Source organism: Ptychodera flava, chromosome 16 (assembly GCF_041260155.1).
Source record: "Ptychodera flava strain L36383 chromosome 16, AS_Pfla_20210202, whole genome shotgun sequence".
Taxonomy (NCBI): Eukaryota; Metazoa; Hemichordata; class Enteropneusta; family Ptychoderidae; genus Ptychodera; species Ptychodera flava.
In genome coordinates this window covers 39,356,232-39,384,143 of record NC_091943.1, presented here as the reverse complement: position 1 = coordinate 39,384,143, position 27,912 = coordinate 39,356,232, and the positions used below count along the sequence as shown (strand labels likewise).

The following is a 27,912-nucleotide window of genomic DNA, read 5'->3' as shown; positions in this document are numbered from 1 at the left end:
CTTCCAGTTGAAGGCCATTATTTTTGTAGGCTACACAAATGCCGATCTGTACAGCGATGTGATCCACCACGTTCCTGATCGCTTGTTCTTGCAAGTTTTCCGAAATGACATCGATTATTTTACTCTCATCTGGAGAAGCATGTTTGCGTTTTCCTACATATGGCGAGCACTATACGGGGGTAAAAATACAGACGCGTTGAATGCAGTGCGTGTGCCGGTCTATGGACTTGTAACCAGGTAAGTCAAGCAAGCCATACCATGAAGAAGTCAGTCCATAGTCTGTCTAGACTACTCGTCTAGTATCTTGCCGCCGGATTCAAATTTCAAGAGGCGAAGTGCAATTTACTCATCGGTTTGTATAAAATATGATTCAAGTTGCTTACGAAGCAGAAAGTAGGTGATTGTGAAATCCACCTGACCGCCCTATCTATAAAAACTGTGTGAATAAGATGTTTCGATGTTTAGTCATTCTATTTTTAGTGATGTCATAGTCATCTCGCGGTAGGACTGGCACGGAACCGCATCGACATGGCTTTGTGTAGTCGTAGAAAAACAGAGAACAATGTAGGCAAATTATGTTCGTAAGTAAATTGTCAGTTCTTTTGAAATTCTCCTTAATTATTTGGGCAAATACTACCGTATCAAGATATGGTTTCCCTTGAAAGTTATTTAATTGTACACAAAGTGAACAATACAATTATAACCATGACGATAACCCTGTCCATCCGATCGTTTGTCATCATTTTCATGACACAAAGACTTTGCGAGAGGGCGATTACAAAGGAGGGGCGTACTGTTTGCCAAACTGTCAATGGATCCTTGCTTCTTTTCTCATAGTCTAATTTAAGAAATTACCGAATTGAGTTGTTTCTTTAAATTGTCCTGACACAGAGAACTTTTTGAATTATACGAAAGATACAGTACTGGCAGAGAGAAATTGGCTACGGCAGAAGTGTTGAAAGCTCTTCATGAGATACAACTGTTTCCTTCCAAGTCTCAAGGTAGGTCTACATGTATGCAGAGTGTTTGTTCATGGTCAAACCTGTGACAAAGAATGTATGTCTATGTCCTCAATCCTTAGTTCTTTCACTAATAAATATTTTCATCAAATTCCTGTTCACTGTTTGGTTGAAAACCTTTGTTTTTCCTTTACAAATTACTGGTAGTCAATTTCTTAATACATAAATGTGCATAAAACCTAAAAAAATATAAACTCTTGATGTAATTTTAGTATTGAGTTTTCCAGAATAGATAGAAACAATTCAGTATCCAATCTATCATTGATATTGATGTGTACTGACCATGAGATTGTCCACATAGTCAATAGTCAACATATGCACCTTTTCAGAGTGATTCATATTTACATGGTTACACTCTTGGTGCCTGTTAATCAAACATATATACTGGTTACCGGAAAATACAGAGTGGCGGACTTAAAGCCTGTCAACATTGTATTAAAAGTAGTTCACCTTGACCCCCCTCAACACTTCATGTCTGTATTATTATTACGTATTATTATTATTATCAACATTGTTGGTGTTGTTGTTGTTGTTGTTGTTTTATTGGTAGTGTGGCCAACATTTAATTAAATGCATTGTGACTTACAACAATTTTAGAACTAGATGCAAGTCTAGAGATGCAAACGTTAACATTAGCAAAATTGATATCAATATGAAAGCAGACTAAAGTATACTTGAAACTGAGAAAACCCATCATGCTGTGAGCATAATTAACCCTAATTAATTTCTGGCCTGGCTCTCTGGTAACTTAGCAGAACTACTAGAGGTTTAGGCCTGAAAGGGTTAAGATGGACAAGGATACCGTACATGAAGACAAGCTACCTGTACAAAACCTCAGTTCAGATTGTTGCATTTTTTCAATGTGCAGTACCTTGCTATCACAAGTGTTCTTACACTTCCATTTATTACTTAAAGGCATGGTTTAGGCGTTAGATTGTCTTGCCAGGAAATTTGGTTACAAGATTACAATTTCAATGGAAAACAAAATGCTGTGACACCTTCATAATCCTCTTACAAACTAGAACAAACTCGATCCCTGGGATCAAATCCCCTGCCTTTAAGTCGAATAAAATTGTTCCATGTGTGTACTGAAAGGAGCATGTGTAAAATCTCAAGTTGCGGAATGTTGTTGAAGCTATAAATCATGACATTATTTTGAATTTTTTCTTGTGTTTTTCCATGTAGTGCGTTTACTGCTGGAGAGTGCAAGGGACAGTTCAACTCATAAAGAACTGAACAATACACTGACATTTGGAGAATTCTGTGTGTTAGTCACTGAACTCAGGCAGCAGAAATACAATCAATATTGCATGAATCGGTAAGTATTGTCTTTAAATAATGATGAATTAAAATAAAAATTGTACAAGTATAACATGTAAAGTTAACATATTACTGAGGGGTGATATTTTATGTCCAGAAGACATACTGTACCCCATGGCATAATTGCAGTCACGTATTGTTATATTTCTTTGATTTGTGAACAGTGAGCAATGCAATTGTCATGGTACGTTTGGAAATAAAATTTGCTGGATTAAAAAGTAGATACATGTACAACAGATTGCAGAGTGTAACACATATTCATAACTCACATGATTGTCACTGTTTTGCTGTGCTGACCAATGCAGATTACTTTACATGCATGTATTCTGTGTGTTTGATTATGTCATTACAGTATGAATATTTTACTTTTACACTTAGTTCTTGTAGTCCAGAATATTTTAACAATCATGAATGTAGTTCAAACTGTAAACCCCATTAGTAAAGGTAAATGCCGTTGTGTAAACATTGTATTGAGTGAGAATCATGAATAAAAAATTCATTTTGTGTTTGCTTCTCCTACAAACCCGGTATTGCTTTCAATAGCCTAGGAAGTCATGTGCAAAAATAGGATATTACATGAGAGTATCCTAGCAACAGCAGAGTCTGACATTATTATTTTATGAAATGTGAACCTGCTCATTGATAAACAGAATGTTTGGGTATTGTGTTCAAGTATGTACTCAAAATGTAAATATTGAAATTGCTACGTCAGCATATCCATGGCATATACCATATGTCTGTACATACGGTACATTTGGCCATAACGGTACCTGTTATCATGACTCAGTCAAAACATATTACTGCAATATGTCATGGCAGCTTTAATTAAGAAATAAAGCATTGGAGTGGCTTCTATATACCCGGTAGTGTCTTCATACCACTGTCAGCTGATTCACTGTATGGGAGCTATGAAATGAGAAAGGAAGAAACTACAATATTTTAAGCAAGATAGTGATTATGCATTTACTGGCACTGTGTAAGTGTAATCTATACATGTACCGGTACATGTATAGTGGCTATGAAACACTGAATCCTTGACAGACATGTTCTGGTTTTCATTTTGCTGACAATGATGAGTGAGACATGAATGCAATTATGGTTGCATTCCTCATAACAGCTTATTTTGCTCAAAATCACTTTTGAGCAAAGATTCATTTCAATTTTAATTACTTTCTTAACCCAAGGTTAAGATACTCTTGGGTTCACCTTTTAGCATGACAAGAAGTTGTAAAAAGTGTAAATTTTTGTGAATTTATACAAGTCACCAAATTTCCTCTCCTGTTTTTCCTCCCGTTTCAATCTTTCAACCCTGCCATTTAAGAATGAGAATAGAAAATGCAAAGCAAGATAGTCATTTTTATTACCTTCTCGTGTCTATTTATAGACAGAGAAGGTATTAGAGTTGAAAACCAGTATGCTGCTGTCAAGACTTCAGTCTGTCAAGACTTCCGTCTGTCAAGATCCGTTGACTTCATGCCATTGTGATGGGTCATATCATAAACTGGTGGGGGTGTTCATGGCTCAGGTTGAGGTGTGGGAGAACGATTTTGAGCTGTGACAAAATCAAAAGGGACTTAGCGGCATAGCCACAGTGTTAAGCCTTTCTCCAAGGTTTCTTAGTTGACTACAATCTATTACAGACTACTGAGCTGACGTTAGGGGTACTCACTTTGTGTTTGCTCACTCTGTGAGCGCTAGTGTTTGGTACTGAGTTGCGTGGATATCCCCTCATGGCCTCACGTGATCTGGGCCTGTTGCATAATCTGCAGAGATGATCATATGCCTCCGAGTCTGAAAACTGTCATTGTGTAAGCCTGTCGGCATTTTCCTTGCATTTTTTCTCATTTAATTTTGCAAAATATCGGCGAGTACCTCAATATTTCAAGATGACCCTTTCTTCCCAATCGTTTCCTGGAGTTTCAGAGTCATATGAACGAAAATGAGTGAAAATTTTAGACAGGAAAATCGGACGTCGGCCATGTTCAATGTTTACAGTACAATCAGAAGTTTACGTGGAGGAATTAACCAACAAACACTGTTCATGATGCCCGCCCTCTAGAGGCAGACCCTCCTATGTGAAGTACCACATTTGATGCTTGTGGAAAGCTTGACCACACAATGGAGCATTTAAACTTTTAGAAAATGACAAACTGAATAAGAAGGTATTCAGAAAATGTCAAATACTGAGGAAAAATGCGCAAATATTCAAAATAAACAGGTTAACTGACTGGTCAGCTATAAAAAACAATGAATATGTTTATGATCAAAAGTTTTTGAGATGCGCACATTTTAACAAATACAGAAATTATTAACATAATAAATATGAGACAGGTTGGAAATGAGGAGTGAGAGACAAAGGCACTCCTATTGCTGCATATGGATGCAGCCACACCATTTCATTTACAGCATACTTATTCACTGTGTTGTGTTCAAGTTCCATATTGTACTGACTGTCATACAAGGATAACATAAGCAAATCAAATCAAATTAGAAAAGGATCAATGCTGTTGTGTGGATTTTGCTGAACATGGCTGATTTTAATATTTTGCCCTATATATTTGGTATCCAGCAAAGGCATATTTTGATGTAAAGTCAAAATTAACACTACATTGCTGACAATATATTTACCGTTTCTGCATCAACTTTTCCTTTTTAAATTATAGTATATTAGTACTTCAAACAGATTAACAGTTATCGTGATGTCAACCCATAATTTTACATCACAAAGACTGTAATTCTGCCAATTTTTTTTGTTTTTCAGTCATTTTATAAATTTTGCACTGCACAAGATGATTGAACAAATTGCAATGTTTGAATTTGTAAACTCAAAGAATAAAAATCCTTTGGTCACAGATTAAATTATTTTTTGAAAAGAAATTTACTCTTAAACACTTTTAGCATATATTCTTTACACGGTCATGTATTTCAAGGAAAATATGCCTATTAAAAACAGTAATTTCTTCACTTTCAATTTTTTTCAATACTATGAAAATTATCTGCCATGAGGTTATACAAACACAAGACCAGATAAGCGTTTTTCATCATTTCCACAGGACTCTTTGGAAAATCCATTAAAAACAGTTAAAAGTGACTTAAATGATCACTTGGTATACATTTAATTTACAGATGCCAGGTTGTGTATTTCACATGCACTCAGGTCAGTAAGGAAGTGCGTCATTACTATTTTGGACTGTTAATTCTTATTTCTGAATTATTTAACTTTTTTTTCCACATTGAACTATCTTTAGGCAGTTCATACTGTAGCTTAGAATTTTTTGATTGATGTATTTAATCATCTTTTGGGTTCTTTGGGTCCATATCCCACCTCATGCCCCTACATCATCACTATTTACCAACAACTCCATGCCAACAACCAATTACCTGACCTGGCCACACATTAGAGAAGGTACAGCGTCATTGACGGTATTTTTACATATACTGTAGTTTCAAATGAGATATGAAATTTCATAAAATACCGGGTAGTATCAAGTTTTTTATTTAAATTAATTAAAGATATATATATATATATATATATATATATATATATATATATATATATATATATATGTGTGTGTGTGTGTATATTTATATAAGGGGGTTTAATGTCATCTTTGATAAAAGATCTTGCTTTTATATTGTTTTTACAAAAAGTGTGTTCAACACCACCATAACAATTATAATATGTCATTTAATGTACTGTTAGTATTTTTTTGTCAAATTTTAATTGATGAAGAAGTTTTTGATGAAAATGTAAAAGTAGTTGTTTCCATTGCACTAAAATATCATAACTTTGAAGTGTTTTCCTATTCATGATTACCACTAGGCCTTTGGAGATAACCAAATCACTACATTTTTGTAGGTTAGAAGGTAGCAGTTTACAACTCAATACATCCATTTGGTGATGAATTTGTGCAGAATATGTTTTATAGTTTCAATAATTCATGTGTCATAACATCTTCAGCAACATATATGAAACACACTGTGGAGAGATAGCCTGCAAGTCATTTTGCCTAAATAAAAATTAATGATCATATCAGAAATGTGAATAAATTGAGGCAGTTTAAAATGATTCTTGCTAATACATCATTAATATCTGTTAATATCTGAGTGAATCAGAAATCAACAGCTGGACCTACACGTACAATGTACTGTAGTACAGGTACATGTCTTTGGAAGAGATGAATCATTTTCTAAATTGAAATATGTCTACATATATTGTTATCTAAAGTTGTCCACTTACTCAACTACTACTGTATGGTTCATTGTACATTGTGATACCTCAAGAACCTAAAAGATAGAAATTTTGGTGTTGTTCAGTAATACTATGGTGTGAAAGATTTCATTGAGGGATTTTAAATTTGTATTACGGGGGTATTATTGTTCCCAAGGAATGAATACCAGTAGCAGGTATATCACTGATGAAATACAAATGTATGCTCTGACAAGTTACATATTCATAGATTTATTCTTGTCTGTTTTCTAGTATACATGTAGAAGTTTTGGTAGTAGCTTATTATGTGAATTCCACAAACAGCTTTCTTAATTACGTAGGAATCTTGTCATAGAATTATTAGCTTATTGAAATACTTTTGCGAAACATTTTCAACTGCTGACAGGTATGCTTTGGGATGTTATATCTATATCGGTTTATTCCCAACTGGTATTTCATATTATTTGAAATGATGCATTATAAACTACAACCTTCAGGACTTGTATTTACAGTGTACATGTAGCAATGTTCACTATCTCAAGATTCTTAAATTGTCAAATAATTTTCTCAAAGTAATGCCAAATATTTCTTGCTGAGTTTGTATACTGAGTGATGCAGTGTTCACATTTTGAAAGAATCTGTAATCTAAAGTTGTTTAATTGTCACACAGAGACAGTAAAACCATTCCTTATGCACAGAGAAGAGTCATTCAAACAGTATTGTCTTGACAGTCCTGACACTCTATATAAAGTATATGCACTGCTCATTAATAATTGTCTCCTTACAGAATGAGCTTCAAAAAATGGAAATGCTATTTGATGATTTATTATTTGTTTAACAATTGACTAGTATTAGTAGTAGTGTTTATTGGTGGAAGTGAAAACCAATTATAAATACAGGAATCCCCATACGCTGTCAAATCTGTGTAAAAATATACGGTTGCAGCCATTTCACAATCAACCTATAAGTATACCATGTGTAGTTACAGTGGCAATTTAAAGCAAGTTAATGAGGTACTTTCTGTTCTGTTCTGTTCTACCAATATATGGTTTCCTGGCTCTCGTTGACTGTGTTCAGCAATTTCAGACGTATTGAGACAATACAATGTACCGGTATTGTACCAGTACATGCAGAATTTTTCTACATTTTACAGTTTATAGCCTGTTGAATGTTATTTATACAGTATTTAACAAGTTTCAGGTAAATGGTAGGATTATGTACTGTATGTGATTTGCCCTGAAATGTCACTAATTTGAAAAGACAATTAGAGATTACCTATTCAAATATCAGTTGACACATTGTTCAATAAATCAAATCGATTCACAAATCACTGCGTTTAATGCAATTACATTAAACAATATGTAGTTGCTGTGACCTCAGCATTAGAAAGGTCACCAGTTCACCAGTAGTTAATCATTCTTATATCTGAGTAACTTTACACTTATAGGCTGATCGATTTCATCTTGAAATTTCTCCTAACTCTAATCACTGTTTTTATTTCTTTTCCTTTATTAGGCAAAATAAAATGGGATGTGTTCATGGGTAAGTGATTTCCATTGTTACAAGGCTGAGATTAGATTTAGGGCTAACCTTTGCAGAAATTCCAGCTTAATTTTACTGTACATAGAACACATTACATGTTGGTTATTGTGACAAGGGGAAATAGATGTAATATTATCTATCATTCACTCATGAAAAAGTGTCAAACATTAAACAGCAGAATGTTTTATTCTCTATTATTGAGGAGTTAGGTTGATATTATCATGATCAGCATATTTTCCAAGTTCTCAACAGAACATGTAACTCTGACTCATTAGACTTCTTTTTATAGGATAATTTGTTCTTATACTGTATACATGTATTTTTTTGTTGAGCCAAATAAAAAATAAGTACATTCTATGTTTAAGTAGCAGGTAAGAATTTAAAACACACAAACAAAAAATCAACAAATTTGCCTTTATTTGACATTTTCTTATCAACATGTGTATTGCTATAGCTGTGTGTGTCTAGAGTCTTTTGTCAGCAGATAATTCAATGATCATTATACATGTATAACTGCCACAGAAACATTTATTTTGCATATAAAAGTCATGGCTTGATTTTGTGACAGAGTATTGCCAATGATTGAAAATACTGCAATTAAATTTTGTGGCTGTTTTAAAAAAACTGTGAAAGCAAATAGAGAGTTTGCGACATGTACAATGTATGAGTGCATGTACAATGTATGACTTGCGTTCTTCCCTGTCAGTTGGAACACGCACACGTACTTCAAAGACGCGACGCAAATCCAAGGGTCTGGATGTTCTTGCAAGCGACCGGTCGGATTTCTGCCTGATCCGGGTACTTTATAGAACTCCACACATCCGTTAATCAAAAAAAAATGACAAGTACCATAGCCAAATAAAATTAAAAATGACAAATAAAAACATACCGCGTATATAGGTCTACTAGCTACTTGTATAATATTCACTAAGCCCAGTTAGATAGGTTTATCTTCAGTAGGTAGTAAAGGGAAAGCAACTCCACACATCGTATGAAATTGTGTATAACTGTTCTTTTGACATCACCACCCTTATGAATATTCAAATCCGTGCAAGAACCGACAGTCGCTGTGTCTGGCAGCGCATCCTCTCACACCTGCACAGCGTAGCCTTCAAATGTATGCTAGGCCCATGATCACGGCACGCACAAAACAAGCACAGCTACTGTGGCAGGGCTCGAAATTAACTTTTTCCCCGGTAGTCCACTTGGACTACCATTTTCTGAAGTTGGTAGCCCAGTGAGAATGGCTGGTAGCCCATGCATATTTTAGTTTAGGAATATTGTTTTTCATTAACCAGACAAGAAAAAGCAATTTTTCAAGATTCTGCCCATGAAGTGAATTTTCTTGTCATTTGATGTGAATACTTACACCCCTAGTACCAAAAGGAAACAGGTACAAGGCCACCCCCCCCCCCCCACCCCCCCGAAAAAAAAAAATGTTTCTGGTCCTTCACATTCCGCAAAAGTGATGCGGCGACGCGGTTTTCTTTTTTTCCTTTTTTTTCTTAACAATGCTGGTTTGGCACTATTGATACAACAGTTATTGTCTTTTATCACTGGCTGCATAATACTTCCGTTTTCTGTTTAGCATTTTTGGACATGCAAACAGGGTTCCTGATTAGTATGTAACCCAAAAAAGTGCCATGACAAGCAGGTTCTGAAATGACAAACGTGGTGACCAGAAACGATCTTTTTTTGGCCTAAAGGACAACAGTGATACTCAACAGTTTGGTGATCTATTGACAACTTGTTTCATTCTCAGAGTTGTATGAAAATTTTGATAGTCACCATGAGAACGACCACGACCTTCTCAGCACGTCAAGACTAGACATACTGTAGCAGTGCTAAAATAGACCATGGGCTTTCTGTAGAGAGGAGGCGAATTGCCAGTGATTGATACGTTATGATCAAAATGCAATGAAAATGCCTTTTCATTGACCATCACTTCCAGTGCCTGTCATTCAAGTACGTCAGTTCAGATATTTGACATTATTGCACGCCAAGTACTGACTGAATTTTATGTCCTGGTCTTTGGTAGTCCGTGTGGGCTACCATTTCATGGATTTTGGTAGCCCCAGGGAAAAGTTGGTAGTCTATGGACGCGGGACTACCGCTAATTTCGAGCCCTGTGTGGAGAGTCTATGTATGACCATACAAAATATACATGTATTATGACACATGTGTTAGAAGCAGTTTCTTCAAGAAAATGAATTTCTTGTCATTGTCGTAAGGAGCAGTGTGACTAATCTTCAACTGCATACATGTACAGCCTTTGACTTCTTTGACTGCGATGAATGCTTTGAAAATTATTGATCTCTTTAGTGCAGGAAAAGTCACAAGGTTTTCTCATTTGACAAGCATTTATACTGCATTGTGTTTTTGTAGTTCTTATTTCAAGTGAGTCAAGAGTCTGTCTTTATACCAGTACTAGTGTATTAACTGCATTTCTTTTTGGTACAGCCAATTTACCACTGATTTATCAGCTTGTAAAAGAAAATATTATGGTATTGAAATTCTTCCAAATTATGAAAAGAAATACCCAGTAAAAGAATGCATATACCGGTACATATAATACTGAAACATGAAATTGCAAACTCTTCAATGAAAAAAAAATGACAAAAACTATGTACTGGTACAGTGTATCGTGTATGAAAGAAGAGCAGAATAGTGAAAATCACACACATTATGAATAGTACAGTGTATTAATGATGTACACACAGAGAATCTAGACTGGCATTGGTTGCCAAGGATGCAATAAGAGTTTCAAATATTGCTAAATGGTGAAAAGTTGCCATGGTATTAATGAAGCTGTGATCTATCACTGTACGGATGAATACAACTAGAATAAATGGATGAATGGTTACACCATTAATCTACCAATTCAATATAAAGTCAATCAATTATTTATTGCACAGTACAGTGAGACAGTTCTTTAACATTTCAAAAGTAAAACTGAAAGCCGGAATTGCTACTGCATACATGTATATGTAATTTCAGTTCAATTTCTACCCTGTGGTAAAAATTTGCCACCAACTTGCTCTAAATTATCATGTTTTTCTTGTCTGCAGAATGAAATTTCTAGAAAATGTATGTACTACCTTATCAGAAGTGACTATAATTTATTTCAAGGTCTCTGTGTTTTCTCATCAAAGAAGAGCGGTGTGAAACTAAAGATATTCACAGTAACAGTTTTCATATGACATTCTCAAGTCAAATGTCCTGATGAAGTCCTTTCCTATAAACTCTTTGATATTGAGCATACATGATGGTACATGTACATTTGTAAAGTCGTTGCAAAGCCTTTGTCCTTCTCTTGATTCATCTGTAGATTAAACAGATTCCTTGTGTCATTTCTGATGGCTTAGGATTGTATTACCATGGAAACAGACAACGTAATCAGTAACTTTACCCGTATAGGCTTCATTGATCTCAGTAGATTTTATGCAGTTACATTTGAAAATTTGTATCAAACAGTCTAATACAAGTACTGCAATTGAATTCTACTCACAAACCTATGAAATTCAATTGAGCTGCTCAAATTAGCAAGCAGATACACATGCATTTTAAAGAACTAATTCATTTTTAGGAAAGCTTTAGGCAATGATTTCAAAATAAAATAATGGGAGGTGTTATGATGAACTATTGGCTGGTGATTAAGTGAAGCCTTTTTTGCACTTTAATTGCACTCATGTTGAGTTGAAAGGACATGCAGTATAGTATTATCATACTGGCAATGGTAATTAGGGGCCCAAGCCAATTGGGCATGGGCCTCTATGTATTTCCTTTGTATTCTTCTTCAATTCTACTTCTGTAAATTTTTGTCGGTTATAATCTCTGAGACTACTGCTTGTATCTTTACACATACATGTACATGTACCGCGACTTCAACTGATTACAAGTCATTTGCAGCTGTATTAGATTTTGTGAAAATCCACAAAATCGTATATTCTCAAAAATTACAGGACAAGTTAACTTCAGTGTCTTGTGTAGAATGCTCCCACTTTGTCTGGTGGACTTTGCAAATCAAAGTACCCACAGTCACATGACCTTATCTGCCAAATTGAATTTTTGAAAAATTTTAGTTGAATCTACTAAAAATTCCCTATTCGCGAACCAGCAGACCATTTCAACTGGAATTTTGCTCATATCATTATCAGGGTGAGTAAATTGCTTGCCTTATTTCTTTCAATGACCTATAACCTATTCTCACATAATTCAGTCACTATGAGGGCTCGATGTTTGGTTTTTGTTGGATATTGGTATGGAGCCAATCTTTTTTCTCTAAAATGTCTTCCAGTAACTTTAAGGGTCAGGGGTTGTTTCCTTCTGTATTTTGATCATCATGCAAAAAAAAAAATTCAGAAGTATTGAGATGACCTTGGATGACCTTTGACCTACTTTCTTATATCTCGGCAACTGTAAAGGGTAGAGTTCTATTTTCATCAGATGATGTCAGACCAGTATGAGACAAACTTTTTTCCCTCAAAAGTTGGTAACCTTGGATAACCTATGAGCAACTTTCATGTATGACAGCAACTACGGTTACAAGAAGTTTTGTTTCTATTGTATATAAGCATTTATGACCTTTGACCCACTTTCCTGTATCTTGGCAACTACAACAATTATATGTATCATATTGTAAACAGAAGGTTACTAGTTATTACTTTCAGAACAATGTCACCTTATTAATTATATTCATATCTAATTTGACATAAGGACTTACAGACTTGTATTGCTTTGTTATGGAACAGAAAAGATCAACAACAACACAGCTAATCTTTTCTTGCAAATTATAATAGTGTCATGCTTTGGCCCTGGTAACACTGCTAGCAGCTTAAATTGACATTGTCATTTTGATTGTAAAAAAACTAATGGAAGACTTATGCAAAACTGTTTTTACATTCTGAAGTGTATGACATACACTGGTTGTGATGCACTGAGAATGACAAGCTAAAAAATCACATCTGTAGAAGAATTCTGACCTGGCCTTACACACAGCGTTCAGTCTTACTAACAACATTCTTAAACTCCTTGAGTTAGCACTGGTAATTCATTGACATTTCTTTGTGTCAGCTCTATACCAGTACTATACACTTGCATCTGCCACTTTTACTCAATTCAATGAAAACTAACTTGAGTCAGTGATGTATGTGTGTATTTCAATTCAAAGTCACATTGCTTATGTATGTGACAAGTATTTATATAAACATGGCTTGATACTATGAGTGTTTGTACTGTACCAGTTCATTTATAGATCTGCTACCACTTTGTCATTCATGTACTCTCCTTGCACAACTCACTTAGCAATGATTGGAATCACAGTCAATCAGCTGATTATTGACCAGAAAAAATGTGCATGTATCAATCCACTGGGTTACAATTTCTGCTTATTCTGTCTGACCTGTAGAAGTCCAGTGATTTCATCAACAAGTGGGAAAACTAACAGTGGTGTGAATGGCTCAGCCAAGAGGTCAATCTCCTCATCTAGGATTGGTCCTCATCAGTCAACATTTGAAGGTCAGCATTCGTATATACAGTGTGTATCTATTTCTATGATGAGACACATAATAAATGGATACATGGTGTCCATCTTACTGTCTGAGAGTAAAGCCAATATAAATACTGCTTTCAAAGCACTTGTGAGAGAAATACCGTATATGCACCAGTACTGTACCCTACAGAAATCATCAGCTGTATCATCATAACGCTGTGTCTAACCAAGTCCCAAACTTTCTGTGAAGCCTTAGCAAAAACTAGTGAGGACATACATGTAAAGTACCAACTATACAATACATGTAGATAATTTCAGTAAGCCTGAATAAGCACACTGTGAAATGCATAATTATATGTTCAATTATGCATGTATAGGTGTTTAGTTTTGTCTCAGTGTTTCTGACATATTGTTTTTTTCCTGTTCCAGTATTTTTAGGTGGTGCTTGCAATCCTACAACTTGGAGACAAGATATAGCCATACCAACTCTCAAAAAATATGGAATCACATTTTACAATCCGGTATGTTTCTACGGAAAACCAACATTTTTATAGCATTGGTAGACAAATCTTGCTTTTAAAATTAAGACACCCTAGTTTGCAATATAATAATTGAACTGGCATATCTAGAATATTGTGGGTGCACAGACATGCAGGGACAGGTTCCATGCTCTAGACTATTACCAGCTCCTGAAAAATTGCAAGTCTGAGAAAATTAAGAATAATCATCATGCTTTCTAGAGCTCACCTGCAGGGGATCTTGAAGTGTGCTTAGTAGGTTTATATGCTGAAACAAATTTACTCTTCAAATTCAATGGAAAACAACAAAACCTCTGTAATTATCTCATCACCTGAACACCATATATTTATGATAAAAACTATGCCAGTAATGTGTACCAGATCATTATTTGTTCATATACGGTAGGTCATGTGTAGTTATTAAAGTAACCTACCATTGAGAAACATTGATATTCAACAAAGTTGAAGAAGAGCTATGCTCAGTTCAGTGAGAAAGGAAATGTCCACAAGTGCCAGGTACATAGTGTTGTGAATTTGACATTTGAATGTGTTATACTATCTATTTAAACAGCAAGTATCAGAATGGAGTCCAGAGCTTATTGAAATTGAAGAAAGGGCCAAAGAGTCTGCAAAATTGCTGTTGTTTGTGTATGAAGAAAAAACAAGAGGAATAGCTTCATTAGTAGAGGCTGCTTTTCTATCAGGTAGGCACATGTAGATAATTAGTCTCTCAATTCATTTCTACTGAGACCTGTTTTCCAAATTCAATAAAAGACTGTCCCTTGACAGTTATTCCTTGTCCATAATTCAAAAAACAACTTGGTAATCAATGAAGCATTACTTCAGAGACAACAAAAGCTATTATTAATCTATGAATATGTCATCTTCTCACAAAGATCATCAAATGATTATCATTAAATGACAATTAAATGACAAAGACACTTGATATGATGTGGTTGGAAACTAGAAATCCAGTGATATGAGTGATACAGATAGATAGTCGCATATTTTACCACAGCCAGTATTTATTTGCTGTGACACATCATGATTTGCATATATGACAGTAATCACATGACACAGATTAGAAAATGTATTTGAAACTCAAATTAATTACTCTGATATTTAACAATACAAAGTACAAGTATCAGATAATTTGTCAGTAAGCTTTGAAATTGCTAAGCAGAAAATGAAACAACTGTTCGTAGCTTTTAGAGAGCAGGCAGGATATAAAAAAGAGAAAGATGGCCATGACGATCAATATCCAACAAAGCTACACAGAGAGTGTGGCCAGATAATCTAGGTTTTTGAATTTGCTTTGATGTCACAAAACCAAAGTTGTCATCATTGTAAATTCATCTACATTCAATTACAGCACTAAGATTGAAACCTGATACTCTTAACACCTACTTTCTTAATATTTTGTTTGAAAAGTTAAACCAAAAACAATAGCTTGTGCATTCAAAATTGCTGTCAACGGCTATTGTGCTAATCACAATGTGAATTGCACAGATACAGCTGCAGGGGATGGGGGGCCTTAAAACCATACTTGTTACGGAACGGGCGTTTCATACATCCTTTTTAGCATGCAAAATTCTATTGTTCTCGATGGTAGATTTATAATAATTATCGATATCCTACTTTGAAATGTTATTTTTACTATAGACAATAATGAATTTTGATCTGAAGATTGAATTAAGCCGAGGGCAATTTCAGTTATGGAAAAACGGCGTTCTTGGTGTGAGTGCTTTCTTGGACCAAGCTTGATTCCTAGTAGTCAATACTGAACGTCTTGTGTTCAGTATGTCACTGTATGATATCTTTCACTTGAAACAAAGATGCTTAATGGTTGGAATAAATTTGTGTAGACAACAATAAGCAAAATTTATTAGTGAAACTGATCCATGTTTGATTAGGTGGAGTACAGTAGATACTAATCCGAAAATCAGTTATCCTGGGCCCTCGTTTCAAGTACCAACTTGACAAGAAGTACAAAGAATATGTACAACTAAGCTATTATTAAGATAAGTAAGAAAAGAGAATATAACTGTACTCGTATGAGACTGTATCTAGTATAACTTGACTATTGTCCAGTTTTATTCAAAGTTGCAACTACAATATTATAAAACCTCTTTGTTGAACAGAAGATTTTATGCTGTGATCTACAGATTTCTGACTTGTCTTGAGACAGCTGAATTTTACTTCTATGTTATTTTTCAGGTGCAGAACGTACAGTCTTTGTGGTAATGCTTGGTGTGCCTAGACATAACAGTGAGGTGAACGGAGAACTTGTAAGTGAAAGGTAAGTTGTCAAATGAAAATACTGTGCTGAAATTGCATGTATCTGAAGAGAAATGTGTTATTATTATTATCATATTCTCATTATAGCATTACTGTTCTGTCAACGGTTGTGAAATATGCAAATTTGTTGTCAAAGACTATACACGGTGTTTAGTATGAAACAGACTGTAATGTGAAATGCCACATCATACAGAGCAGGATATAGCATAGATCAGTACATGTATGACATAATAAGACTTTGTATTAGTTTACATGTATCAACTGTCTGTCAAACTGCCATCATTAATGCAGTCATGTCTATTGGGCCAGTAGCTGAAGTTTTTGATGAATTTTTCTTTCGTTTTGTTATTAATGCCATCTGCAGTTCTTGTTCTAGTCGCTAGTAATGTTGAAACACCTAGTATTTAGATTCTCAATTAAAGAAGTGGGGCTCCCTGCCATGGTTTTCAGATACATGTCATATACATCACTGAGCATGTGTATGACATTCTATGAAGGACATGATCATGAAACCAAAGCCTGGTCTATATTAGAGAGATTTTGTTGAACACATTGGTGGTATGATTTGGGTGATGATTTGAACATTGGAACACATTTGTAGAATGACTGAGGTAACAGCATCCTCTGATATTTTACTCCATGAACCATATTGAAAGGTGCAAAATTTTAACGAAGAATTTGTGGTAAAAAATACAATAGATGAAATGTGGTTTTAATGATTTTTTTTTTCACTTCTGGTCATGATGTCATTGTACCTCATTAGTATGTAATATCAACAGAATTCATGCTCATTTAGATCAGTCTGTATTTGGTGTACAGCCAATCGTGCATACAGTGAAGGAAAATATCAACAACATTTTGCTGAACATGTCATTCCAAATTTATGATTTCTCTTGCCAGTGAATTTGAAGACCTGGAACGAGGACAAGCCTACCTGTGTGATTTGATAGAAAGACAAGGACTGCCAGTCTTTGGAGACATTCCAACAGCCTTATTATGTGCCAACAAAGTACTCAAAGAGGGAATCCCAGTGACAGAGCTATCACCACAAGATGGCGCTTATCCTGTCAAACAGCCAAATGGAAGACCTGGTGATAGGTTAATGTAAGTCAGCATTGGACAGATTGATACATGTCATTTGATGTATTAATTATTTGTATATTCTAAATTTCTCTATTGTTTTAATAGTCAGACCTAAATGTATCAGTTGTGCCATTTAAGAAACAAGGGTTAACAAGGTTACCAGTTAATGCAGTCATGATAGCGTCAACCTCGATGGAGTCTGGAAAGGTTGATATTTGCAGTTATTTCTTGGAATATCAAGATATCTCTTCACATCTCACTTTAAACTGTGTCTCACCTCATCTTATTTGTTTCAGTGCTTTAAGGGAAATTTTTAACTCCTATGATCATAAAAAGCAGGGACAAATCAATGTAGATGACGTAAGTATCAGAAAATATTGTCTTTTATAGATGAAGATGTTGTTGCATTATGTGAAATTGAATGCCTGTGTATGTGCAGTAGGTATATTGCCTTGGACAGTAGCTGTACATATAGTGTAACAGTTTGGTGCCACTTACCAAATCAGGAATGTTATCTTTCATCTACACATGCTAATTTTTTTTGTCTGTTTATGGTAAGTTACACAGTGTGTTTATGTCAATCCGTTTTCTCCAAGTTTACATTTTGAACATGACTTTTTTGCTTCTGACAACTCCAAACATGAAAAATCAAGATCAAACCAATATTGAGAGTGAGTCTGATTTAATATTCCTACTCAGGTTATTACCGTAACTGGCTCTGAATAGATGACTTAAAAGGGGTATTGGCAGAGACTTTTATCTTCAGTATTATCAACTAGTGAACACACTTCTTCTATTATAAAGTCAGGTAGTTGTGAATTATAAGCCATTTAAAGTACAGTGAAATATAAGATTCCATGGTTTTAATAAAGTTCAGATTTCTCTGCCATTGACCTGTCACTGTCAACTCTGACTTCCATCAACAGTCACTCAAAGCATTGTGGGTCAGTAGATATTCCATTGTATTTACAATTGTAAATGTCACACACCTGAGGTACTCTTTTAGTTGTAAAATATAATGTGTTTTGGTTTTATTCACAGATTTACTTAGCTGTTAAATCAGCAACAGGTCGGGAAGACCTTGGGGCAGCTGACTTTGACTGTGTACGCAGAAAATGTTCATGTCGAGGTGATACCGACGCCATTCAACCAATCAACAGTCTTTCTTTTGATGAATTCTGTTGCCTGGTAACAGAGTACAGTCATACTTGGCCATCTTTCCATGAGAGGGGATGTCTTTCATACTATCTTCAGTCTCTGAAGGAAACTGCAAATGATTTGTGCAGTAAGTATCTTTTTTCTGTTATTCCAGCACAATACACAAGAAAGGCTGTTGTGTATTCTGCAGATTCTACAGACCATAAGTCTTGGCCTTTATTCTGAAAACCCTAAAACCCCAGTAGCGTCATTTTCAACTATTTTTTCAGTAATTTTGTAACATTCAATAGCTATAAACAATGCAGAATGCATTTCTTGTAATGTGCAATATTAAAGTATTGTTACAGTGGACAATTTAATTCCTGTCTTGATCTGAATGCATTGGACGATAACAATGCAGTGAACACACGTGCAGTCTATGTTCACTGGCCAAGTACTTGGTTTTTCAAAGTACTGTAGGAATAGACAAAGAAACTGATTGATATATGGAGCAAAACCACTGAATGGTTTGTCAAAAGTTATAGTTACTTGGCTGTTAAGGAATGTAATCACCACAGAAAGAACTTGTAAGAGCGTTTAATGGTATAGCAAAATGTCAGTAGATTATGAATTTCTCAGATCATCAGTTTTTTTATTGCTTGTTTGACAAAACTGGTCACATGTAGGTATTTTGGCAGCTCATAAAAATACTTTTCAAGTTTTGTGCACATTATAATTTATTGGTGTAACACTTTATTACTAATGGTAGTAGTGCTTCAATTACAGAGGTTTCACATGAATTTCTTTATTCTAGGCTGGTTATACAGTAAACAGAACAATGGTGAAATTTATGAGGAATTCACACCAATGAAACGGGATATATTTCTTGGAGGCAGCTGTTCTGACAGTACATGGAGAGAAGACATTGCCATTCCACTTCTCAGGTAATCTAAAATGAATGCCTTGATTATGTCAACATTTACCACTCAACAAAATCATCAAAAATGTAAATTTAGAAAAGATATATGGCTCCTACACTTAACCATACTCAACACTGTTGTTATCAATTGCTTAGATAAGAGTTTGTACATACGGTATACATGACTGAAGGAGTCTAGTTTATCCTGAATGAATAAATACCATGAAGACATTTGTGATTTATGATGCAATGAAGACATTTGTGATATATTACACAGGAAAAGAGGACTGACCTACTACAATCCCAAGAAAGCCAGGTGGAGTATCAGATACATCCCTTTGGAACATGAAGCCAAGGAACACTGCAGATGGTTACTCTATGTTGTCACAGATACAACCAGAGGTGTTGGTTCTATTGTTGAGGTTGGTGAAAACTTCCTATATGTTAAAGTGCCATCAAGTGGCAGCTATTGGCATTTGTTAATTGCATTTTGCCAAAATTTACCATTTCAAATAAATTAAAATAAGCATTTATTATTCTACGTTTTGATTGTATGAATAGCAAAGATTCTTTATTGATCGTTCAAAGAAATGACCATGTATTAGTGCATCTATCCATACACATGACATGAGAGCACATACCTTTAAACAAATGACATGGGAACATACACCTTGAAACAGATGACATGAGAACACACACCTTTAAACAAATGACATGAGAGCACATACCTTGAAACACATGACATGGGAACATACACCTTGAAACAGATGACATGAGAGCACATACCTTGAAACACATGACATGGGAACATACACCTTGAAACAGATGACATGAGAGCACATACCTTGAAACACATGACATGAGAACACACACCTTTAAACAAATGACATGAGAGCACATACCTTGAAACACATGACATGGGAACATACACCTTGAAACATGACATGAGAGCACATACCTTGAAACACATGACATGGGAACACACACCTTGAAACAAATGACATGGGAACACTCACCTTGAAACAGATGATGCATGTTCATGATGTCTTTTTATCTAGATTTCTGCTGTTTATTGAGTAACGCCATGTATAAATGCTATCAAAATTGTTCTTCATAAATTTGACTAAATTCACGAGTTGTTAACCATTACAAAGTTGTTGAATTTTTATACCCCAAGTCATGCTAGAATTATCGAAGCTTAGAAACAATCATGAACATGAAATCAATTTCTAATACATTACTTATACATAGATGAATGCATAGAAATGTACTATGGTTGCTTTGTTTACAACTTAATCTCTCAGTCCACCATATGGATTTCTGATTGCAGGCAGCGCACTACATAGGGCAGGGTAGGAATGTTATACTGTGTTTACAAGAACTCACTGAATCAACTGTTGTTAAGGGAGAAAAGGTATGTTATTCCAGAATATCCTGGCTGTAAATTACAGTTTTTATGACTGCATTTCACCATATTCTTTCAAGTTCATGTTCAATCCCATTATTCATAAACAGTGAGTTAAAGACGCCCATTGATTATAAATACCAGACTACATGAAGGGACGCTCATTATGCAAAGAGACGCCATACGAGTAGCTTGAACTGAGAGGTCCAGAAATTGCGGGTTTTTGCATGTTTTTTTATGAAAAATTATGAAATGAGAATGCTCTACAGCAGGGTAAATACGGTACCTCTTATCAATTCATAACGACTCCACATTTTTCAAACCGATAAGTTTTTGGGACAATTTTAGTGAGTAATTGTGCGTGGCCTGTGAGAACGTCGACCCAGGGGACGCCGATGGGGATTTGAATATCACTGTCAATCAAACCTAGTAAGACACAAGTTTGCTGGATGTGTACCTAATGTTCATTAGTGTTCGCCTTATCTGCAAACGTTGACTAAAAATAAATAAAATATGTGTCAAGATTTCTGGTGCCGAAAGATGTGCGCAATAGTTTCTTCACTGTTCTCCAGCTTTTGTACCTACCCGCCGCATTTCTGGGGATAAAAAACGTGATCAGACTACATTCAAGTGGATACAATCTTAGTAACCGTAAAAAAGAAAATGTATTATCAGAGTTCTCTCTTTCTGGAAATTTTGGTGGTCCTGAAGAGGGCTGTTTGGTTTGGTTTTGTGGCTTCTACCCTACACCCAATGATGACAAATGTGTACGGTACACAAAGCATATTTGGATATAACGATCAGACGAGAGAAGTCACGCAAAATGGCATATCAGTTTTCTTCATGTGATGAGTACATCATTTGCCTGCATCAGATGCTGTTTTCAGGCCAAAAATCGCTCATCACGCCAAGCATGTGTCCGGTCCAGGATGTCCCTATACTTCCGACAGAGTCAGAGTCGGATAGACACGTTGTCATTGCCAAACTAATAATGCTAAACTTAGAATGACAAATCAAGAAAATAATATTAAATACCCTGGCACAGAGGTTTGAAGTGGTATGGTATATGTGTATAGTTTCCAATGGAGTGTCGTTTGTACCTCCATGAGTCTACTAATAAACCAAATGTTTATTTAAGACCATGGAGCTAAAAAAGGATGATTTGACTTCCTCTGTTTTGTTCTGTCGTCCTCTGTTGTTCAGTCATCACTTCGAGCGTAATACGTATCCACGTGAGCAAGTGCCATCATATCGATAACCGACATGATGCAGTTCCGATAGTATCTGTCAAAGTTTATTACGTCTTAGAAATGTAAGAGATTTCCAGTCTGAGTTTGGAATGCATCTGATTTTTGTACATTTTTGGTTCTAATGCAAATGAAGTCTCGCAACACAAAATGGCAAATAATGTAATACACGATAATCTGGGCTTGCTTTCTGACTTTTGACCGCCATCAAAGTTTTAGGTTGGCTGGTTTAGTACATCAGGATCACGGTTCAATCTTCAGAAATACTTGTTTTATGTTATTTCAACACTGATGTTTCCAAATTTAATAAAAACATATTAGTTCTAAGAATTAGAGAGATTCGATGCAGATCATGTTTTTTGCATACCAGTATATTGACTTGTAGTGGTAATTTTTTGGGTCGAGGACACTGTCCGCATCTGGTGCCAAGCGACACACTGCTGGATTTGGTGAAATCTGTAACTCAAATGCACCAAGTATGGTGAAAACACCTCATGCCAAAATTTACGTATTCCAACATGCTCATCGACGTTTGACATGAATATCTTATGTTTTTAAATCTACTAATATAGCAGCGTTTGACGCAAAACAATGAAAACGATACTATGTTGGCAGGGTGGAGCACCCACCAATGCGTGAGCCTGGGATTGAGAATGGCGGCTTTAAATTAGTGAAATTAGGTATAACTTTTGACATTCAATGTCACTTCAGTACAATATGTTGAAGTGGAAGTTTTGTATCTCATGACTTTGTGTATATGACTCAGTACCTGTAAATCTGAACTACAATATCCAGTGAACTCACAAGGATTTATGCTTAGAGCTGACTAAATTTGTAACACTGGTGTTGAAAGTCATATTGTCCGGAGTTTCAATTGCACACCAAAGTATTTGCTCACATGTAGTGAGATAAAGAGTGGAAGTAGCACAAATAATTAATTGCCAATTTATTAATATCTATGACAACAGCTCTGAACTAAAGATTGTTCATTATGTCACTAATTCATTTGTTTCATGCAGGCTTATCAAACCACAGGTAAACCATGACAAAACTTCAACCAGATTATTAAACTTACACGTTCAAAGATGTGCAAACAGCGCCCTCTATTTTGGGATGTATTCACACCTACATGTACATATCATGGTACTGTTTTTATAATATTATTGACATAATTTCTTTGGCATCAGGTTAAAAGGCCAGGCTTATTTGATCCTGAAACAAATGAATGGAATGTTATTTCCTTATTCCAGTTTTTTCTATAGTTTTTCTGACATCTTTTCTTTCATTATAGTTGTCAAGTAAAGCAGTTAGAGACTACAACAGAGGAAGAAAGTATTTGGCCGATCTTGCAAACCGAAGGAATGTTCCAATATTTGATGATGTTGCTGAATCTGTTGAATGTATTATAAACAAGATTCAATCGGAAAGTCATCACAAACCTTAACAATGGACTTATTCAAACCCTAGTTTGTACAACATTGGATTGTCTCAACCTAGAATACGATGTGGAATACGGTGTACAACATTGGATTGTCTCAACCTAGAATATTGTTGGTTGGAGGAAATACGGTGCACAAAGTAAATTTAAGATGGGTAATTTTGTCTCAGGTTAAACTTTTTGTAAAACACATGTTGTATGATATTTTGTAATGACGTTTGATTGTATTTCTTATGGAACACTGAAAGTTTGTATCGCCTGAGTGACTTGCCAATCTGTTCATATGCTTTTGTCTTCCATTATGCTAGGTGTATTTTAAACACTGAATTCGGCGTGCAATTATGAATATTCAGATGTACATTATCATAGAATGCTATTCTGTACTTACTGTAAATGTCACTGTCACTGCTGAATGCAGTGTGTGGTCATCTAGGCGCCTGATTCTCTCATAAAAAATCTTTCTAAATCAAGTTGTTTCTCAAGGCACAATTAGCTAAAGTTTTCATATTTTGTCTGAAATGGCGGATATTCTGGTGTCATTAATTACTTCCAAGTGCAATAATATTTATAGTCGTTTGCATTTTCGTTTGATATCATTAATGACCTCGCAGTGTATAGCTGATTGGCTGTATTTTGGTATGACATCATGGATGACCCGTCATTGCATTGCCGTCAACATTGACAGCAAACATAGTGACCCATGATGATGAAATTTAGAGTACATTTGATGAAATGAAATTACAGTGCTGTGCAATGACACCATTTAAGGAACAAAGTCTCTCGTTTCTGACCTTTTTTGATATCAAGAAAACATGGATTTTTCTTATTCCAACCTGCTTTCTTATGACAAACAATGCCACAATGTAAGGGAAAGCTGCTGTCAATATTTTATTATAAAAGCTTGCATGAGGTCCAAACTTGTAACAGTGTATGTTAAGCCATGCGTGGTGAGAGTGATACACAAACTAGTTTTTTGGTACAGAATTTTAAAATGTTTCACTGAATGTTTAATCTTCTCTGGCTGTAAGTAGCATTGAGGTTGTGCACTGTTGACCAGTATCTCAGGTGCATCATGCTGCAAAAAGTCAAACAACAGAAAATACTTTTCATATCAAACAAAATTCATAAAAAAGCTAAAAGAAGAGAGACTTTGTCCCTTTAAGATGTCTCCCTGACACACATCAGTGATAGCATAAATACATTTTCTTCTGTCACACTCCTTCATTAATAAATCAGCTGTAATTTCATGATTGTCATCATAAGTTATCGTCAGGTCAACAGGGGTCAAGTCTGTCACTCATCTGTATTTACATCCTTGACAATCAGTACCAATGCATCACAAATAGAATACTGAACTTTACTCATGCTCCTCCACTGTATATAAACTTTAAGATGTTTGGATGGGGGAGTAACTAATAATTTGCTCTACTAATAATTGCAATTGCACATTGGAAATGTTTGTTGTCATTGCTAAGCACAAAATTGTGGAGAAAGCTTTGCTTTTCAAGTATAAAAAATTTAAAAAATAAGTGATAATACAAGAATGGATTGAAAAAAATTGTTATCATGTATGAATTTTGTAATCATTTTATGAAGACAGATGATAACTGTCCAGGAAAGATGTTACACTCTCATCAAATCTATCATTTAACAAATGGAATGATGTACTGTTAAAGTGGAAATGACTGGTTATTATTTAATGTCTTTGTGGTACACAAATACATTAGCCAAGGCAACCAGTCACTCAGTAGCATTTTATCAATAGTTGCATAATTTCATGACTGGTCGTGTCATTTGATGATATCAAACCAATCAGTGTTGGACTTAAGTCATCAACAACTGCAATGACATAGTGTTATATGGTGGTCAAACATCTGCAAGATTTTTGTTCACAAAGGCCTTACCATGATATCAGTGTCAGTAAACCATGACTGAAATCATAGAATTTGATATTGGAAGGCTGAGCAGGTTATTTTCTATTGTTACAATTAAAAACGATGTAAATTTTACATTGAGATGTGATCTCATCATTTTTTAAATGTTTGTAACTTATGCAGATATTGTGATATCCTATACTTTTTAACAAGAAATGGAATGTTACTGTACTAGCATTGGTCTTCAGTCTTTCAAATGTATGTCTTTAGAGTTTTGAAAAAAACATCCAATAAGGTCAACCTCTATGTATGTGCATTGTTTTTGGTGTAGATTTGCCAAATTGAATATGATTTTAAACTGTATCAACCAATCATGGCATTTTCTTTAAGCACTTACTTGTGACTGTAAATCATCCAAGAATAAAAACTTGCAGTTTTCTGTCATGAAATATCGAATTTCCATGATTCGAAATGTCAAACCCTGGATGTAATGTTTCTCAGGGGTCGTGTATAATGGGCAGGAGAATGGTATGAACATGCCAATATATAATGTAACATTTATTACTAAATATTCATATTTTGTAAGTATGTAAAGTAGCTTTTTCTTCTGTAGGCAGTTCAGCTTTCAGTTTATAATGCACTGCCAAGTGTCTGTGGTCACTTTTACTTGTAGATTTTGAAATTTCTCAGACAATCAAAGCAGTAGTACGTTTCAGCTGACGTATTTTTCACTTTTCAATACATTTGTACCACCTTGATTTCTTACTGCAGTGAAGACACCTTAGCACAGAGCATGTTCAAAGTCAAAATCATTCAAACAATTAGAATCAGCATGAAAGTTTCCAGCAATCCAAAGTAGAATGTTAAAATGTAAATTTCAAAAGTCAGGGTCATTTAATATGCTGTCATTTTATGACTTCTTGTTACAGAAACAGATTGTCATGATGTGCATTTGCTAGAATATACGTGTAACATCACAGTGAAAAGACCTAAATATGTAAGGCAGGGTCATTTACCCAGCAAGATGTAAGGCAGGGTTATTTACCCAGCAAGATGTAAGGCAGGGTCATTTACCCAGCAAGATGTAAGGCAGGGTCATTTACCCAGCAAGATGTAAGGCAGGGTCATTTACCCAGCAAGATGTAAGGCAGGGTCATTTACCCAGCAAGATGTAAGGCAGGGTCATTTACCCAGCAAGATGTAAGGCAGGGTCATTTACCCAGCAAGATGTAAGGCAGGGTCATTTACCCAGCAAGATGTAAGGCAGGGTCATTTACCCAGCAAGATGTAAGGCAGGGTCATTTACCCAGCAAGATGTAAGGCAGGGTCATTTACCCAGCAAGATGTAAGGCAGGGTCATTTACCCAGCAAGATGTAAGGCAGGGTCATTTACCCAGCAAGATGTAAGGCAGGGTCATTTACCCATCAAGAGCACTTAGCTGTTTTCTATTGTAGTAAATACTGATATCACCTATACGGATCTCAACATGGAAGTGTCAATAATATTTGGACATCAATTTAGACGAATTGGAACCAAGAAAATACTCTTAAGGAGATGTCTTACAGTAATCTGTGAAAGTTTTACACTTTTGTTATCAATGACAGATTATTTATAATGTCTTATTACTGTGAGTGGCATTCACCAATCACTCTTCACTTGTCCTAATTCTGATCTGGTTAAAATCACATGTAGAGATGAAACACTTCAACTTTGTTTGTCCTTTGCTATTCTTGTTTACTGCTAGTCGTCCCACTGTATCTGTTCCACTTCAATAAGAGATAGCATTCAAATATCTTGCAATCAACCAACCAGCAAGAGGTTTACAACTGACATTTGTTATGGATTGTAGCATTGTATTTCAAAACACAAGCTGATTGGCTCCTTCAAAGTGGAAGATTTAAATGCAGTCTACTATATGGCAGTGGTTCAAATGTAGTATGGTGACTAGCAGCTAATGAAAACAGCAAAGAACAAATGAAGGTGGAAACATCACCATCACTACATCTGATTTGAATCGTTTATCCCAATTCTGAAGTTTGTACAAACTTCAAAGGTATTGTTCATTTTGAAACTTGGCCTTAGTACATTGTGAGTGAAATCCTATCTTTAGGACAGTGAAAACAGGTACAGTTTTGTGTTAACTGAAGTACACTTTTCTTATTTCTCTTTATAAGCAGTTGAAAACATTGAAAAGTCTAATGTATATCTGCATGTTGTTTCATCTATTTATCTTGAAGGCCAAAGGTCATGTGGCACATCACAGTTGTAGTGACACATTGTCAGTTTCAGTGTTCATTCATTTGTATCCTTGTTTTGAAGCATAACATCCAATCTTTCTGGACACAAATCTACAGTGGTCTTGAGAAACAGTCAGGATATGTCAAACCTAGATGGCTAAAACCTTTGTAGT

The 27,912-nt window shown here is 35.3% G+C and overlaps 1 protein-coding gene across 4 annotated transcripts; it reads left to right on the top strand.

Moving 5' to 3' along the window:
* Positions 1–7: 7 nt before the first annotated feature.
* LOC139114811 (uncharacterized) lies at positions 8–25,987 on the top strand. Of its 4 annotated transcripts, none has more exons than XM_070676747.1 (15): positions 8–237; positions 916–1,001; positions 2,205–2,337; positions 8,065–8,091; positions 13,499–13,608; positions 14,012–14,103; positions 14,672–14,804; positions 16,318–16,399; positions 17,299–17,502; positions 17,778–17,841; positions 18,523–18,766; positions 19,433–19,562; positions 19,815–19,959; positions 20,868–20,951; positions 23,481–25,987. In XM_070676747.1, the coding sequence occupies exons 1-15, from the start codon at positions 140–142 to the stop codon at positions 23,631–23,633; spliced, it is 1,785 nt and encodes a 594-aa protein (XP_070532848.1). In that variant the 5' UTR covers positions 8–139; the 3' UTR covers positions 23,634–25,987. The 4 variants fall into 4 exon arrangements, with proteins under 4 accessions (XP_070532848.1, XP_070532847.1, XP_070532850.1 ...); XM_070676746.1 differs by having other exon boundaries at positions 892–1,001; XM_070676749.1 differs by lacking the exon at positions 8–237 and adding an exon at positions 481–581.
* Positions 25,988–27,912: the final 1,925 nt, after the last annotated feature.

Bases quoted from the DNA above. Each gene is read 5' to 3' on its own strand.
- LOC139114811 (XM_070676746.1), top strand. From the start codon at position 140: ATGTTTGCGTTTTCCTACATATGGCGAGCACTATACGGGGGTAAAAAT. The intron at 2,338-8,064 runs GTAAGTATTGTC...TTCCTTTATTAG, and splicing joins AATCAATATTGCATGAATCG to GCAAAATAAAATGGGATGTG. The intron at 14,104-14,671 runs GTATGTTTCTAC...CTATTTAAACAG, and splicing joins GAATCACATTTTACAATCCG to CAAGTATCAGAATGGAGTCC.